Here is a 17,540-nt window from a genome sequence, read left to right on the forward strand (position 1 = left end):
GTCCCCTACGTTCCTCACCCTGTACCCTCTCTACTCCATGCACACCCCCGCTCCACTAGAGTCCCCTCACCTGTGCCATACGCCCCCTCACCAGCACATCTTGTCTACTACACCCGTTTTTCTGCTCCACCCGAACAACCCCCACCACCCGTACCATCCCACTCTTCAACCTGTGCCCTAGCCTCTACTCTGTCTCTCCTCCTAATTCACCTGTTCCCGCCCACTGGCACTCTCCTCTACTCCTGCACACTCCATCCCTCCCACCGCACAGCACAGCTCTCTACCGGTGCACATCCGTACCCCCTCTCTTTATCTACATCACTCCGCCCCACGTACACACACCCTCTCCTGTGCTCTACCTCCGGTCCCATTTTCTTCACGTCATGACCTTTCTCCCCGGCGAGGACACTCCCCCCCACACACGCATATCTCCCTGCCTCTCTGTCACCGCCCCCTGTCACAGTCTCCACATCGCTGGCTCCCTATCGCTTTACTTTCATTTATCTCGCCCTTTGTCCTGCCGTCTGTCCATACTTCCACCCAACCAACCATACGGATACAGCTATCCATCCATCCGTCCATCTGCCTGCCCGTCCGTCTGACAAGCTTTTCTGAATGGGAAAATGTAACTCTTGTGTTTTAATTCCTATCATTAGGATAAGAATTTAATTTAATGACAGTAGGGCTTTCACTTGGACGGGTTCTGTAGGAGCTGAGAACCGGCAGTTCTTAAAACCAGGTGCTGAGACGTGTCCGGATGGGCCCCCCATTTTTACTCTCATCCTCAGTATGAACAAGCATTGGCATAGCCAATAGGTGTCGCCTTTGGGACCTTATGAGTGTTTAGCCATGCAACAGTTGATGCTGTTGCACCAAGGATATTGTGCTACATAACTAAATACTTATACGGTCCCAAAAGCGAGAATTATTGGCTATGCCAATGCTTGTTTAACATGGGGATTGGTGCTTACAAACTCCTCTCACTTTAAAGTCACGGAAAGAAAAGCAAAGTGAATTAAATGACAATTTTGCTGGGATCCAGAGTGCGAAAGGAAGTTATTTTTTGTAACACATAACAAAATGTAAACACCTGCAACTGAACTGTACACATTCAGTACTTAGGAAAGCAAAAATTAAGCATATTTTTGGCAATTTTGAAGTGTGAGGGAAGCAAAGACGTTAATAGGATCAAAACAAATCAAAACACTTAATTTGGTGATGCACAAATGATAAATATTCACTGGACTCAGATTTACACACATCATCATTTGTCTGCAATATAGTAATATCAGCAAAACGGTTTGTTTGTGCCAACTTAGTGGCCATTTAGTTGGAAAATGTGCGGTCTGTAAATTACAGTACACTGCCACAAGATGCTTTAATTACATTTAAAAGAAATTGCCCACTGTGTTCATTAAAGCTAGGTGGGTTGCGAATGTTTCTCATTCTAAAAAGTAGGTCACAGTTCTAAATAGCTTGGGAAGCACTGGTGTAGACTTTGAGGACCCGATTCACGAATTACCTCCACAGTAGTGACTCTGCAATGAGAAACTGCAGTATGGAGATTCCACCCCAAAGTGCAGAGCACCAGTCTCCAACCCTGATTGGAGGAGATTGAGCCACCTACATTTGAATTTATGACTATTAAGTTACTCCAAGTAATTGTACATCCATATTTTACATTCTGCTAATTTGGTGGAGAAGTCCACTAGCAGTGCCACCGAGGAGGACTGCTCCAAATGAAAGGAAATAGGCAAAAACTATACATATGACCAAAAGAGCACCCAGTTAATATCTATTCACCTAAAAATACATAAATACAGCTCATACCCTAGACTGACCTCTTCCATGACCTTGCAGCCAAAAGGACCCATAATCTGCAGACCACAACACTCATGAGGAAGAGATGTTACACTGAAAAGACAGTCCTTTTAGTGAACTTTGTGATCAGACACTCCAAGCACCTACATAGTCTGCCTCCATGCAACATTTATGCAGCTGAGAAGGGAACCTAGTGGCAGGAGATCACCGTCCATGTAAATGCACGGGGGAGGTGGTGCATGGTATAAGGTACATTAAAAAGAAATGGCAAGATGAGAGGAGTCAGTTGAAGGAAAAGTTCTCAAGAATTCAGGTGGCAAAGGCTGGGTGGTATAGGTGATTAGTATAATACTCCACCAGGGGGTGATGTCTATATGTAAGTTTCATCTCTTGGCAATGTTGTGCAACATGCAATAGGCTTCTACTATTACTTCTAACTTGAGCACAACTTCTGGGGGAATACAGCAATACCTCTCCCTTCCCACATATATGGTCTGGGCATCTAAAGCATGATCTAAGGGTACCAGATGTGAATTTACTGATGGCTTGTGTACATGTGTGCCCTATTGTTCCTCTCTTGAGGCTGTGTGGTTAGACATTAAGGGTGTGAGGTGATATGGAGAGTGACCACAGCCAGTGTGACCTGCAACAAAGACTTGTGCGGCTTCTTAAAACGTTGTTCTATTCTAAATGTATTATATCATCTATACATTCATGCAGCGACTATTAGGATAATGTGTGTCCATTGTGCTGTTACGAGTATTGAGTGAGTATGTTTGGGATGCCATCTCCCAGACACAAATGCAGCCCCAGTATGAGATGTTATAACGTACTTATCAGTCACATGTCACTAGAACTCCAGCAAACAACTGACACACAAGGCAACTAACAAAATATATAACTGTCGTATGTGCTTCTAGGAAAGGCAGCAAATATATCAGTGAAGCAGCCCCTGGCAGTGCAAACAGCTTGCAGGTTGATAGAGTGTCAGAAGGGTTTGTTGCGTAAAAGGTATTCTCTGTGGTGAAGTAGCTTAAGTGCCACATTGGTGGATAAATGGCACATAATACACAAGGGAAGTAGAGAAAGAAATAGAATTCCATGCCACCTTTGGGCTTTCTGCCACTGACTGTGGCATGGCAATAAACTGGTGTGGTCTGCTAGTGATGCATCTCAATACCCGGACCGGAGCAAGCATCAAGACTGACCTGCTGCGAAAGGCCTAGATTGTTAGAACTGACCCTCTGGAAAAACCCAGTGATAGTGCAGCCAGTGTTTTGATGTGAGTGAGCTTAACGTTAATACCCCACATAGTTGCTTCGTTGGTTTCATGATCTGTATGGTTGGTGTATCTATACATTTAAAAAATGATGGGCAGGGTCTTTTGTCCCAGAGCGTAATTACACGGCTGAAAATGGAATGCACACGCCAATACTTAGTGATAATCACTCAGTACAATCAATATTCCTTAGAAATAACATTCCCTTCCATAGTTTTTAGATCTAATCATTATTAGAACACAATCATGATCACAATGAAGAACGAACAACAAAGTAATTGCCCTTAACCTATGGAATGAATTATAATTGCTAAGGAATATTATTATTATTTGTGATTTGAGTGATTATCAGCATTATTTAAATATTGGTATTTGCATTCCATTTTCTGCAGCATGTTTACATGGGCAGGGGTAGCCTGGGAGAGGGCTGTGGTGAATCAAGCACTTGCTTCCAATCTGCAACCAATCAATTTAGGTGCGAAGCAGTATCTGGCAATGAATGCCTCCTTGGACATGCCAAAGATGTTGATCATTTGCCTGTAATCCCTCTCTCTCCTCCTCAAATAATTGTTCCTAATAATGAGGTGCAAAGCTATAAAGGCATTCACCAACATAGTAAAACTGAAAAAGTGTGGTGTGTGGCTTAATTTCTGATGTGGTCAGCCTGCATGTGATTGGTTGGTGTTGTAAAGAGTATCACCTGTAGATGGGTGGAGGAGTCCTGGGTCATCACGCCCTGCCCCTTTGAATCAGCAGGTGTGTTCTATTTGTTGTGAGCCTTCTTGTAATGTATATTAGGAAATATAAAAATATTTTAAGGGTTTTTTTCAGATTAGACATATATGTAACAAAATGTATTTCCATATTTCTCTGGTGTTGTTTGATGCCTCCACTGATTTATAGAAGGTGTTTTTCAGTACCAGTACTTGGCCATGGGTGATGCTTGACTTACTCCCAGGCTTATCTGAAGTAAGGGCCTAATTTAGATCTTGGAGGTATTACCGTCATCCCGCCGTGACCGCAGGTCCAAATACTCCGTCGAGGTGACGGCGGTCTGCTCACTGTATTTAGATATTGTAGCAACAGTCAGTGTCCCACAGTGGGCTTCTCTGTTGGCTAACAGTTCTCCGAAGCCATCAGACTTACTTCAAGCCGATTTAGATGTTCCTGTTGTGCTGGTACCAGAGTCCTGATGGAGTAAGACCATGGCAGCGTGGAAACAGGTAAGTTCTACTTATTTTCATCTCAATACATTTATATGTAATGAATCTGTCAATATGTATGTGTAGGTAATGTCTACTCCCTATATTTTTACATTATGGCATTGAACACCAACAACATACACACACTATTGAATGTACACCCACACCCACCACAAAAGTCTACCTAAGATCCCGGTGACAACGGAGTAACTGAGCGTCGTGGTCTAGTAGCAGCAGCACAGGAAGGACCCAGACAGTGGCGTTTAAGACAGGATAGGTCGTGGGACCCAAACAAAAGGTGAGTTTTCACCTCTTTTTCTTCCATTCCGCCAACTCCGGCTTGGAGGTTTACCCACCACAGTTGCCTTGACCAGGGCCGGACTGGGAACCCGAACTGGCCCTCTCAAAGTGCTTGGCCGCCCCCCCCCACCGGGGGATTGGGGGTGCGGCCGAGCTCTTTGCCAGGGCCGGTTTTCGGCCGATTTTGTTACAGAGCCGATTTTGCAGCTATGCTGCAAAAACGACCCTGTAACAAAAACGTCCCCCAGGGGCCCAAAACCGGCCCCCACCCGTGCAGCCCACCGGGGGATTGCCCGGCGCCCGCTGCGGCCAGTCCGGCCCTGGCCTTGACGGAAAGGCACATCGTAATCTGGACAGCGGGAATCTTGGCAGGACTCCCTCCAACAGCAGCTTCTGCTTCTGACGCTGTCGACGCGGGAGAATAATTCTGGCAGAGGCAGCGGGGCTGCGGTGGTCTTCCCTCTAGTGACTAGCCAACATCTAAATCGAGCATGCAAACCGCCAAGGCAGCGGGTGGGAAGACCGCGGAAAAAGATACGGCGGCACTAGTCCTGACAAGATCAAAATCAGGCTCTAAGTTTTGGCTTACTTTTTACTATTAGAGCTGCAGTAGAAACAGGAGTGTATCTTGTGAATAGCAGTTCTATGTTGCAATACCTGTGTGAGTTTGTCTGTGTGGGAAATACCCATCTAATTCAATGCAATTCAATTCCAATTCAATCCTGTGTAATTCAATGTAAAAAAATCCAAGATTTTCAACTTGAAAAAGTATTTCTTAAATAGTCCATGGAATTCAGTTCGGAAAAATACTAGTGTTATTTAATGTGAAAATGACAACATATATCAATGTGAAGGCACCCATAACAATTATGTAACTATATAAAAATGCATGTGCAATCCAATGTGTGAAAACACACGCTTTACTCATTAAGACACACATCACATGCTCACTGGAGCAATGACAACACAAGACATTGGTTAGTGCAAATGTTTTTACGAAGTTCCATGCTCCTTTCTCTGTTGAATTATTACATCTGTACATTAAGATTTACAGTGATAACTTTCTTTGGGAATTACAACATCAGTGTGTTGTTTGTATTTGGGGCAACACTCAAATATCCTTATATTAAAAGAATCTGAAAACATATTTAAACATTATATCATTAGAGTCTGCACATTTCACAAATCTATACATTTTCTCAAAATAATAACAATTTGTGTTTGTAACTATGCTTGTTAGGAGCCACATATACATCATGTATCTTTTATATATCTATACATAGCATATATATTTATAACATATGTACATATAACATATGTTCTGCATATGCATATATACATACGTGCATATGTATATGTCTGTGTACAATTACACAAATATATATGCATATATAAATTCTAAATTCAGATACACATGTGTGCCTATAAATATGGCGCTGTGACAAAGTGTCCAAGCAATATCTTTCTTTGTACTCTGGTGTTGCACAATGTAGCATAAATCTAATATACGCCAGTCAATAGTGTACTATCACATCACTTCTCAAGGAAAGCTGACACAAAAACTACAAAGTAATTGGAGTGTAAAAATATTAAGTTAACCACTGGCCCAGTTCATTACGTTTTGATACTGGTCTGAGTCTTCTTTTTAATGTGTCCACAACCTATTGTATTGCTTTAGACATGACCATTCGCGGCAGAACGTCCATTTTGTCGCCAGGCGGTACTATGTAATAGTTGGGTTTCGCCACATCTCTTTCATTTCAGTCACAGCCTCTTCAGAGCCGGGGCTGTGCCTTTTCAGTGCCTTCAACTTCCTTTTAGGAAAGCATGTCCGTCATCGGCGGCATCTGCAGCCCTATTGGTTGACCTCCTTGAGTCTGCCATCTTGTGGGGATTGGGCAGATCCACAAGAGATTTTTGTTTTTGCCCCTCAAGTGAAAGAAAAAATAAAACCTGCCGCTCTCCAGTCTGGTACAAAAGTAGTCCTCACAGTTCTGGGCGGAGAGATGGAGTGAGTCATTCAATGCGCCTGGAGCTATGACAGCTGATTGGTTATCTAGACCCAGCACCCATGAAGGTCAGGAATCCTTCCATGGGCTCCAGAAGCCTCTTATCAGAACATTGTTCATATCCAGGGCGAGAGTGTCACTGGTTGACGGACTGGCTGAGCGGCGCGGACAGGACCCCCACATGATGGCCCAGTCCCGGCCCATTTTGGACCACCCCTGTCATGACAGGCCCCAGGGAAGACACAGGACTCAAAGGGTCTGTGTCACTCTGTCCTGTCCCGAGCTGCTGAAACCTCTTCTTGTTCAGCTTTCTCTCTTTTGCTCGTCGGTTCTGGAACCAGATTTTAACCTTAAGAGGGAACAAATGACAGCATGAGACTTGGAAAACAGCACACACATCCCACAATGCAGACTCCTGCAGCACTGCTTGATTCCTCCATGCACTATTTACCATTCATGCACGACCAGGAAACTACTGTTGCATTTATCACATTACACGCTGTAGGTCTGGCGTGATTACTCAGCTCTCGGCAAGACATATTGGCACCAGGTTTTTAAGATATTCGTAGTGTGGGCTTTGACCCCACCCAGGAGTATCACCCTCTAACCTCATGTTGTTTGGTGTATCATTCCGCCTTGTAGGAAGTGATGCACTTGGAATGCGTCAGGACGTCTGCAAAGTGCACGTACCTTCACAGTGTTTGTCACCTTCAATTATTTGCCTCCTATATGCATTCTGTACAGAAAGCAACCATGTGTAACTACTTGTGTCACCAGTATTGCCAAATGTTATAAGGGGGGCTTTAATAGAGAGGTCTTTAACCTGTGGGGCGCGCCCTGCTGGGGTACATGGCCCTATATGAATGTGGTGCCCTGCGCAGTGGGAGAATACAAGACCTATGACAAAGAAACACAGAGCTTGTAGGGTCTTTTCTTATTTACTAAGGAAGATCGGGATTACGCATAACTGCCTGTGAAGCAAAGATTCAAAAGAAAATAATCCCACGCAATGACAGGAACCAATTTATTGCCACCCCTATGTGGGAAAAGCATGTTTTAGGCTTCTTATCAAAGTCAGTGGGGCTTGTTCTGGGAAAACTTCTCTCCTGCTTGGCAGATGCTATCAGGAGATGGGTCAAGCAACAGGGTTGAGGAGAGGTGGCATAAAGATGAGTTACAGGTAGGTGTCAAAATGAAAGTATAGTTGGGGCTATTGAAATTATGTGGCAGGAGAGGGCGAAATTATGCTTGAGTAAATGGGTTGAGTAAATTATGCAGCAAGATAAGGCGAATTATACGGCACAATGCGGCACATTTTGTAATAATATTTCTCCATTATCTTGTCATTTTTAAACTTGGTAGCACTCTCTGGGCGTTGGTTGCATCTCATTAGTAACAGTTTTAACACCCAAAAAGAGCAATAAGCAACTGAAAGGTGACCAGTCCAGCTTTGCAAAGGGGCTTCCACTGTGTGGCAACACACGTCATCGCATTTTTAGTAACTTTTGCACTTTTTGAGCTAGAAACAATTTTTTTTTGTTAAAATCTGCACATTATGCTGCAGGTGATGGATTATGTGGCAAACGCGGCGAATCTATAATCATGCAAAAATCGCTGCAGCTGCACAATCGCATAATTGCAGTGACCCTGAGTATAGTAAGATCATATAGTGCAGGCTCATAGTACTAAGGCGGAGTGCATACTTGACCACCTCTTCCCTCAGCACTGTTGGTCTCTCAGAGGCACCAGCTGGTGTGTGGAGATGGGGAAGGGGCAGTATTAGGAAGAAGCAGCAACAAGAATGGTAGTGGTAGAGAGAACTATGAGTGGGGCATTGGCAGATGAGAGTGGTGGTGATAGGGAGGTGGTTGGTGACAGAAGACATGGATGCGTTAGGAGAGACATAGAGTGAATGATAGAAAATGGAACCTGAAATGAGAGAGGATAAAACTGGAAATAGAGAGGTCTTGATGGGAGAGGTGATCATTGAATAGGAGAAGCTCCAGTGACAGGCGGACTTTGGCAGAAAGTGGACATTGACAAGAGACCTGGGCAGTGTAGAAGAGCATGGGCTGTTCTGGGTTCTGGGCATTGATATGAGAGGTGGCCGAGACTAAAGAGGCAGGCAGTCATGGAGGGGTGTGCAGTCACATCAACGGTGGACAGACAGGAGAAGTCGATACTGTCTGCAAAGGGGAGCAGTGACAGCAGAGAGGAGCAGTGACAGGAAAGGTGGACAGAAAGAGGTGAGATGGAGGGCAGTGTCAGGAGAGAGGTGGGCACTAATGGAGGAGGGGCCAGTGTTTGAAAGCGTAGAAAGCTATGGGAGACCTGGATAGTGATGGGAGGGGTGCACATTCATTGAAAATGTGAGCATTACATTTAAAGTGGACACTTAAGGCAGACATGAACAGTGATGAGTACCGTGTGGGATATCTGGGTTCTGATGTAGCCAGTGGCATCACAGATGTGTTATGACTCATGATGGAACTGCCAATGGAGAAAGGGTCATGAGTGCCGTGAACAAGGGAGAAAAGAGGGAATAAAAGGAGAAGGAACAGGAGAAAAGGAATGACTAAGTCTTGTGTCCATAGTGCCCAGGTACAATCCACACTCCGCCAGAGTTGTATACCTTTGTTATCACATCTCCATCTGATCCTCCATCAGCCAAAATTGGAAGGCGACAGATGCCACAACCCTCATATCAGGACATTTCAAGCTGCCCAGCACACATGATGCTTTACTGGGGCTCTTCAGGGGACATTCGGTGACTACCTGCCATATCACTGCTCACTCTTTGCTGCCAAGTGGCCCCATGTTTTGAGAGACACCTTGAGCCAGTCCTGGGTTTTGGTCCAGCATTGCGTTTCTTTCTGGGACATGTAGTTTTGCTTTGAACATTCCTACTGAAAATCCCAGCATGAAGGTCGCACTCCTAACATTGAGGTGTTTGACTACGGTGGCCGCAAGGGATGCAGGAATTCTGGATATCAAATCCATAAATGTGTTGCACCACTGCCCAAGAATGAAGCACCAAATGGGAGAGCAAGAAGGAAAGAGGTGCAAAGAGGCGTGAGGGCCCCGAGTACCCACCTGTCTCTCGGAGAGCCCCAGGGAAGCGGCCAGCTCCGCCTTCCTTCGAATGGTGATGTAGCGACTATAGTGAAACTCCTTCTCCAGCTCCAGCCTCTGGTGGTCGGTGTAAACCACACGGTATTTGTCCTTTGTCCTGGTTTTCACTGTGAGGAAACAAAATGGCAGCGTGAGCCAATATATGGGCATTTTATAGCAGGAGTAGAGCAGCTAGGAACCGGTAATAACCGTCATTTTATCATAGTCTGTAAACGCTGTATACAAATCAGTTTAATGTTTAATTAGTGCCAACATCCAACCACTGACGTGATACAGAATGATGCCCCCACTGCAGAGTATGATGATGGCCGCCTGAATCTCCCACATCTCACAACTTCTCATTGGCCTCAGGCAGAATGGGGGCCCTAGGAGGGTTGGAAGGTCCCTGAATGGTTGGTGAGCCCCCTGCGTTACCCTCATGCATCCAACAAAAGACTCTATAAATGTTTATGTAGTGCTTCATTAGTCACTTTAGATGTGTCTAGGAGCTGTAAATAACAGATGGTGTTATTATCCAATTTGATGGTACCATTTTACCGACCTCAGAAGGCTGAAAGACATGGGGCCTGGTTTAAAGTTTGGCAGAGGGGTTACTTCATCACAAATTCAATACATATGCCGCTCCCTTGATCACAAGTGCCATATATCCAGGACCCCTGGAATTATGTGATTCTGCGGCTATGGGGATTTCACATGATTATGGATTTGCCTCATTTGCCACTTAATCTATAATCTCCTAAATAATCTGCAGATTTTACATTAAAAAATGTTTTTATCTCAGTCGCATCAAAATTTACTAAAAATGGGGCCGCATATATTCCCAGGCAGTGGAAGTCCCTTCGCAAAGATTGAGCGGTCATATTTTAGTTGTTTATCATTGAGGTTCTATGTGCCCAGACAGTGTTACCACATGTACAAATTGACGAAATAATGAAGCAGTTATATCTAGGGGTGGGCGGAATTTGCGAAAGCGACTTTCGCAAATTATCGCGAAAATGTTAAAAATCTCTGCAAACAAGCGAAAATATCGCGAAGATGCGGAAGTTTTTTTCCCGCCCGTTCGCGATATTTTTTGCATGGTTGCGGGTCGCTAACTTACCCCTGCGGTCGCTCGCGGGCGCGGCCATCTTGTTTTCAGTTGTCTCGCGGTGCATGATCGCGAGAAAAAAGACGTGATCGCGCGACGCATGACGTCACTGCGGATGCGAACTGTCACGAGACAGCGCAAATGGCTAAAACAATACAACATCTCATGGAGAACGCGACCGGATAGGGAAAACTTGTCAGCGAACGCGGGGATTCAGGTAAGGCGATCGCGCGCGCGAGAATGTATTATTTTACAGCGCGAGCAAGAACCAAATTATCGCAAAGCTGCGGAATGCGGAAATTTTGACATTTCCGCGCTCTCCACGGAACACGGAAATGCCAAATTATCGCAAATTCCGCGAACGGAACGGAAATTTTGCCCAGACCTAGTTATATCCCAACATTTTCTGCATTAAGTAGCTTGATTTGCCTGTTCTTGCCACATAATTCCGCTATCCCTGCCTCATAATTTGGAAGTCACCAGCCACAGAATGTCAGTGGCTCTCATTATATTCTACGGCACTTGTAACAAGGCGATGATGAGATATTTGGCATAAAAATCAGGTGTAAATTAACTGTACCCTGCTGACATTCACATTGCTTTAGTCCAACAATACCACGAAGATCAGAAATCTGTGTAAGCGATACTGAGGCTCTGTCTACTGCAGTATGTCACACAGTTTCGGATGCGTGTCGCATGTAGACCGTCCAACATGGAGCAGACCTTCTTTTACATGTACCTCGAGCCATTAGCCATACAGGCAAGTCACTCAAACCGACGCGTAATTGTCAATGACGCAGCAGGTGCTATAGCACCGGTGCCGAGGGCGGATGAGGTGGATTTCCTGCCACTCTGATTACACCCGTCCGTATTACCCTACCAAGGGCAGATGGACCCACATTCCATGCCCGCATGAAAGCTCTCGCGCCCTGCTACACCACTGCACAACGCGCAGCCCTACAAATGGACTGCGACACCTTGACAGCGTGTTTCAGGCCCGGTCTGCGATGGTAACGCTGCAGTGGGATGTAAAGATTCCCCACACAACGGGCAGCGCTAAGAGGCCACAATTACGCGGATTGCGCACTATACACCTGGCATTAACATTACGCAAGTGCCTAATGACGTGTCTCACACAGAACGCATATATATATATATATATATATATATATATATATATATATTACTGCTCCCTTCGCACCTTAAGTCCGAGTCACTCACGGTCGGGTGCTGTAAGTGCGGCGGTGCCTGCCGCATAACATTAACGCTCCAAAATTCTCTAATAGTAAAGAATAAAGCACTCACGGGTAGCGTGTCAACGGGACTTTATTCCCAGAACAGACGCGTTTCGGCGATCTGCCTTCCTCGGTGTTCCAAGGAAGGCAGATCGCCGAAACGCGTCTGTTCTGGGAATAAAGTCCCGTTGACACGCTACCCGTGAGTGCTTTATTCTTTACTATTAGAGAATTTTGGAGCGTTAATATATATATATATATATATATATCTGCAGCGTCCACTCGTCAGCAGAAGAAGTAGATTCGGGGACTGACTGACTTCTTTCCTTCGTTTCCTTCTATCCTTTCTGGGTGCAACATTTTATTTTATGGCTGATGGGACTCATTTTGAACAGTGTGATGGCTAACAAAACAGGCAAACTAAAAGCAGCGAATGTATACAATGAATTTCAAATAGAGTTACATGTATTTTTTCGTTTTGGTGATGTATGGTTCCATTGGCGCGTTTAGTGAGTACGACGGCTAGAGCGGTCTACCTGGAAGCTGAGGAACCGGGTGTGAGTCTCGGCATGGACGCTCAACATGCTGTGATTTCGGGCAAATCACTTATCGCTCGTGCATAACAAAATAAATGTGTCCCTCTGTAACGGAACTGGTACCTTCAGGTCGAGTTCGAACTATGTAAAACTCAACAAACATAATAATAAGAGGCTCTGACTAAAATCACACTAAGATGTGACGTGCGAGCGCCAACTTGACCAGCAATAGAACGTGGTTATGTTGCCTCTCTGACATTTTCCTGCGCAGAGAGGCACGGTGTGACCTGGAATTTCAGGAGAAGCCACGAAGATGAAGTAAACGAGGCCTCAATGCGTTTCTCCCGCTGACATCTGCTGTAGGCCGCAGGTCACGAGTTCAAATCCCGGCAAGGCCAGCTCAGCCACCGGCCCTTCCGAGACCGGTCAATGGAGAACAGTTACAGTGGATAATATGGCATCTGTTAAAAGTGCAATATGAAAAATAAATAGAAAATAGCAATTGTTACCTCGTTAGTGTAATGTTTATATTTGTATAGCTAGCGTATGGATGTGGTTATCCAGCAAGTAAGTTTGAAGTATTTTGAGAATGTATAAACACGCACGAATTATATTAATATCTCTTCTCTCTGGAAGGGGCAGGAGGAGGGTGTGATCTGACAATTAAAATAGATACGGTTTGGACTTGTCAATTTAAATGTATTTCCAATGAAACATGTACAAAAGATACAAATCACACTATACTCATGGCCACTGGTGACAAGACAGCACAAAATTATGCGGCAGAGGTGACTAAATAATGCAGCAAGAAAAGGCAAATGATGTGCCATATTGGGGCTCGTTTTTGGATAGTATTACTTCGTTGTTTTGCCATTTTTATACATGGCAATACTGTCTGGGCAAATATTTCACCAGTTTAACAACCAAATGCATAAATAAGGAAATTAGAGTTGACCTTTGCGAAGGGTCTTCCGATGCATGCAAACACATAATGGCCCGGTTTTTGTCATTTTTGATCTGTTTAAACTATAAACAATTTATTTTGTTAAAATCTGCAGATTATGCAGCCGATGATGGATTATGTGGCAAACACAGCACATTTTTAAATATGCTAAAAAGCAGCAGCCACAAAATCGCATAATTCCAGTGCTCCTGACTATGCAATTAAACATTATTCAAGGTAGCAGACAAGAATCTAGCTGGGATGTTGAAAGGCACGAATTCTCTCCAACTGATGGTATTAACCGAACAGGCCCTATATTCAGCATATACATTATTGAAGTTTAAATGCTAAATTAAATCTGATCTATTCATATGTCTGACACAAAAAGACCTAGGACTGTGCAAACGTGGAGTATATCAACCGTAAAAGACTCCCCAGTAATAGTTTTCTATTTTAAAAAGATAACAGTCTTAAATCACTTAGCCAAGTTTGAAGTACTGAATGGCAAAATAGCAACCATTTTTCAACTTAGGGGCATATTTACAAGCCCCTATTGTGACTGTCACTTTTTATGAGGTTACTGTGTTGCTAGCGGCTTCGCCTTATTTACAAGGCAGCGTTAAGACACTTAAAGCAGCCTTGTAAATAAGGCACCCTTTCACGCTATACTTAGCATGAAAGGGGTGGGCAATGGGTGTTGCAGTGGGCGTTCCACCAAAACACCCATTGATTTTGACAATGCTCCCTGTTTGCAAAGGTGGCATTATCAGCAGGCAGCGCCAAAATTGAGACCAAGGAATACCTGGTCTTAATATGGTGAAACAAGGAGAAATGCTTTATTTCACCTCGGTTTTGCTGTTTCTATGTGTAATGCATTGTTCAGCACACACAGAAACAGTAAGTTGCCAAGAATGATTGTTTATGTCTAAGAAGGTATCCCTTCTAGCACATAAACAGTCATTAAGAAAATACTGATTTGCAACTTCTATGTGTGCAGTACAATGCAGCACACATAGGAGTTACAAATCGCCATTCTGGTTTGTGTATGTGCAGGAAGGGACCACTTCCTGCATATAAACAATGATTCCCTCCACGCAGGCACCCTTGAACTATGGTGCAAGGGTGCCTGTGTTGGGTTTAGGCAGCTGAATTTAGCGCCCGCGCATGGAGAAACGAAGGCGTGCACCATATTATTGCAATGATGGTGCATCCGTGTGTTTCTAAAGCCACGGATCGCGGCGTTAGCTATTTTGGAGCTAACCCGTGCTCTGCCACTTTATTGTAAATATGCCCCTTAGTGCAATAGACAGAATTAAGCACCGGCAATTACACTTGCCCATTTTAATTCAGTTTAAAAGAAAGCTTTGTTTCTTAAGGGGTGATTCCCTAGATGGAACTTCAATCACAATTCTTAATTAATAGATATGATATGTAAATTTAGTTGGAATCCATGCCGAGCCAAAATCTATACAGCACCCATTCACATTTTTATACGTACCATATATTTACACCAGCATTTCTATTCACATATGTATGTAAGAGCATGTAAAAGAGTACTTCAATAGCACTCCTTTACGTACTTAGATTGGAAGTCGAATGGGAACATTAAGGGAATATTCATATATAATTAATACAGATAGAAAGGCCTGTGTCCTCCTTGGACTTTTACTTAAAGGGAGTTGAACATTTCAGCTGATTCACAGAGTGCGTAAAAAGTGCCTCTGTAGTAGTACATACAAATTTCTGATCTAGAACCAACAAACTCTGGGGCATATTATCAAGAAACGGCGTTAAAATTATCGCCGCGTAAAGCGGCGAAAATGGGCTTGATAATATGCCCTTGAGAATTCCCATAGAAGCCCATGTTCTGGTGTCAACATGGGCTTCTATTGGAATTCTCTGCGTCATATTATCAAGCCCATTATCGCCGCATTAGCGGCAGTTTTCTGCCGCTAAAGCGGCGATAATTTTAACGCTGTGCTTGATAATATGCCCCCACATTCTTCTGGTCCAGATATGGTGAAATATCTTCACCCATCGTTATTTCTGGCCTAGTATGATCATGTTTATTTGTCGGCTTGGGCCTTCTGTACCATTCTCGATTATTTTATTGTTTGCTCTACCGTTTTCTTCTCTCCTGACCATTTGTAAAGCTCTTCGATACCCGCAAGGGTCATGTTTGTGCTATATAATATTTTATAAATAAATAAATACATACTAATAAAGCTTATTGAATCTGATCCATAACCGCAAATTAGGGCTGAATGATTTTTTTTCAGCTACAATGTTTATTAAATTATTAATTTAGGGTTGTATTAAATTTATGTGATTTCCTTTTTGCAAAATCACGCAATATTTTGGAATAAATTAGGTTAAATTACACAAACTTCACTATATTTTTGCGCAAAATGTAGCCTCTCGACCATTTGGTGCATGAAAATGAATTTCATGCTACAAAATTGAGCAAAAACCACAAGTGCTCCAAACAACAGCCAACAGCTGCTTTTGTACTATGTGTTCAATGTATTCCCATGCTCCAATGATAGATTTTTTAGCAGAACAGACTTGAAATTACAAGACGTGGCGTGATCCAGGGAAGTTCACGTAACAAGTGTAACTCAAAATCCTGAAAATTATACGAGGATACCCAGGCATAATGAAAATGGAGCCTGCCGCCTAGGCCAATTTTTATGGATTCTGAATGATAAAATGTTACCCATTCATTTTTGCCTAGCCAAGCAATACCCATGCTTATAGAACCCAAGCAGGCCTAACACCACCCACCGAGTTGAATTCAGCCTACCTGCATACTTGTGACATAATTACGAGATGGAATGTTAATGCAATTTTTTTCAGTGCAGTATTGCGTTGCAGAGAAAACAAACACCAAGAGATGTTTGTGCAGTATATCTGAACAGACAAACTTTGCAGCAATATGCAACATAAATTGCTGCGCATATCATTATTTTTACATGGATGATTGGAAGGCATAACTTCACTAACTATTCAGAGTTTTCCAGTAACCTTCACGTATGTTGCAACTTTGCACAACAATAGAGACATCCCTTCTAATTATTCAAAAATCTCATAGCATTTCAGAAGACTCTAAAACTAGGCCTTGCGCTAATCCAACCTCACAATTTGTGAACACTCTTTAGAATCCTCAAGTAGTAGGACTCTAGATAATTTATTCATCCATTCAACCCTTAAAATAAGTGTTTAAAAAGACAATTGAAGTATAATTGTCCTTGCCCTGATGAAAGCCATAGTTGCTGATTCACATGACCGAAACTCTTGTAGAAATGTACACCAGAGTAATCTCTTGGTGGTAATAATACACCCAACGAAAAAAGAACTGCATAACCACTTTGGGGCAGATTTATGTTTCCTGGCGCATCCCTGCAAATCAGCAGGGATGCGCCAGGAAAGATGTGTCACGAAAGTGTACCCTTGCGCCACGATAGATGCGCCGCATTTACAATGCAGCGCATCGTGGCGCAAGGATAAACAGATGCATCTGATGGCGGAAGGTTGGCACATTGCTGGAGTTGCGTCGCAAGTGCGACGCAGCTCCAGCAAGGCTCGGGGGTGCCCTATCGTTGCAATGCTGCATCAATCCTTACGCCTGCTTCAAGCAGGTGCAGGGTTTTGACGCAGCATGGCCGGAAAAGTGACTGAGTGAAATCTTGTAGATTTCACTCAGCCACTTTTCGGAGGCGTTCCTGCGCCGGAACGCCCCCCCCCCCCCTGTGCAGGTACGACCACACGTGGCGCAAGCTTTACAACGTGACGCATCTCCCTAGAAGCGTCACGTTGTAAATGGGGCGCAACATGGCGCAGGGTTTACGCCGCCGCTGCGTCACAAAAGTGATGCAACGGCGGCGTAAAAGTGGCGCAAGTCCGATATAAATCTGCCCCTTTATTTTTAGCTGCTGTGCCTTTATATTTCGCAGATATTCCTTTTTCACTTGCTCTGATTCTAATTTGTTTGCGCTT

At 43.8% G+C, this 17,540-nt stretch overlaps 1 protein-coding gene across 2 annotated transcripts in view; it reads right to left on the reverse strand.

Moving 5' to 3' along the window:
* Window positions 1-5,580: 5,580 nt before the first annotated feature.
* Window positions 5,581-17,540, reverse strand: part of CDX2 (caudal type homeobox 2) — a 188,920-nt gene continuing 176,960 nt past the window's right edge. For both annotated transcript variants that reach the window (XM_085621637.1, XM_085621636.1), the window contains 2 exons: window positions 9,705-9,850; window positions 5,581-6,960 (listed from right to left, as the gene is read on the reverse strand). In XM_085621637.1, the coding sequence (XP_085477763.1) occupies window positions 6,748-6,960; window positions 9,705-9,850 (359 nt within the window). In that variant the 3' untranslated portion in view covers window positions 5,581-6,747. The remainder of the gene's footprint in view (window positions 6,961-9,704; window positions 9,851-17,540) is intronic.

This window comes from Triturus cristatus, chromosome 8 (assembly GCF_964204655.1).
Source record: "Triturus cristatus chromosome 8, aTriCri1.1, whole genome shotgun sequence".
Lineage (NCBI taxonomy): Eukaryota > Metazoa > Chordata > Amphibia > Caudata > Salamandridae > Triturus > Triturus cristatus.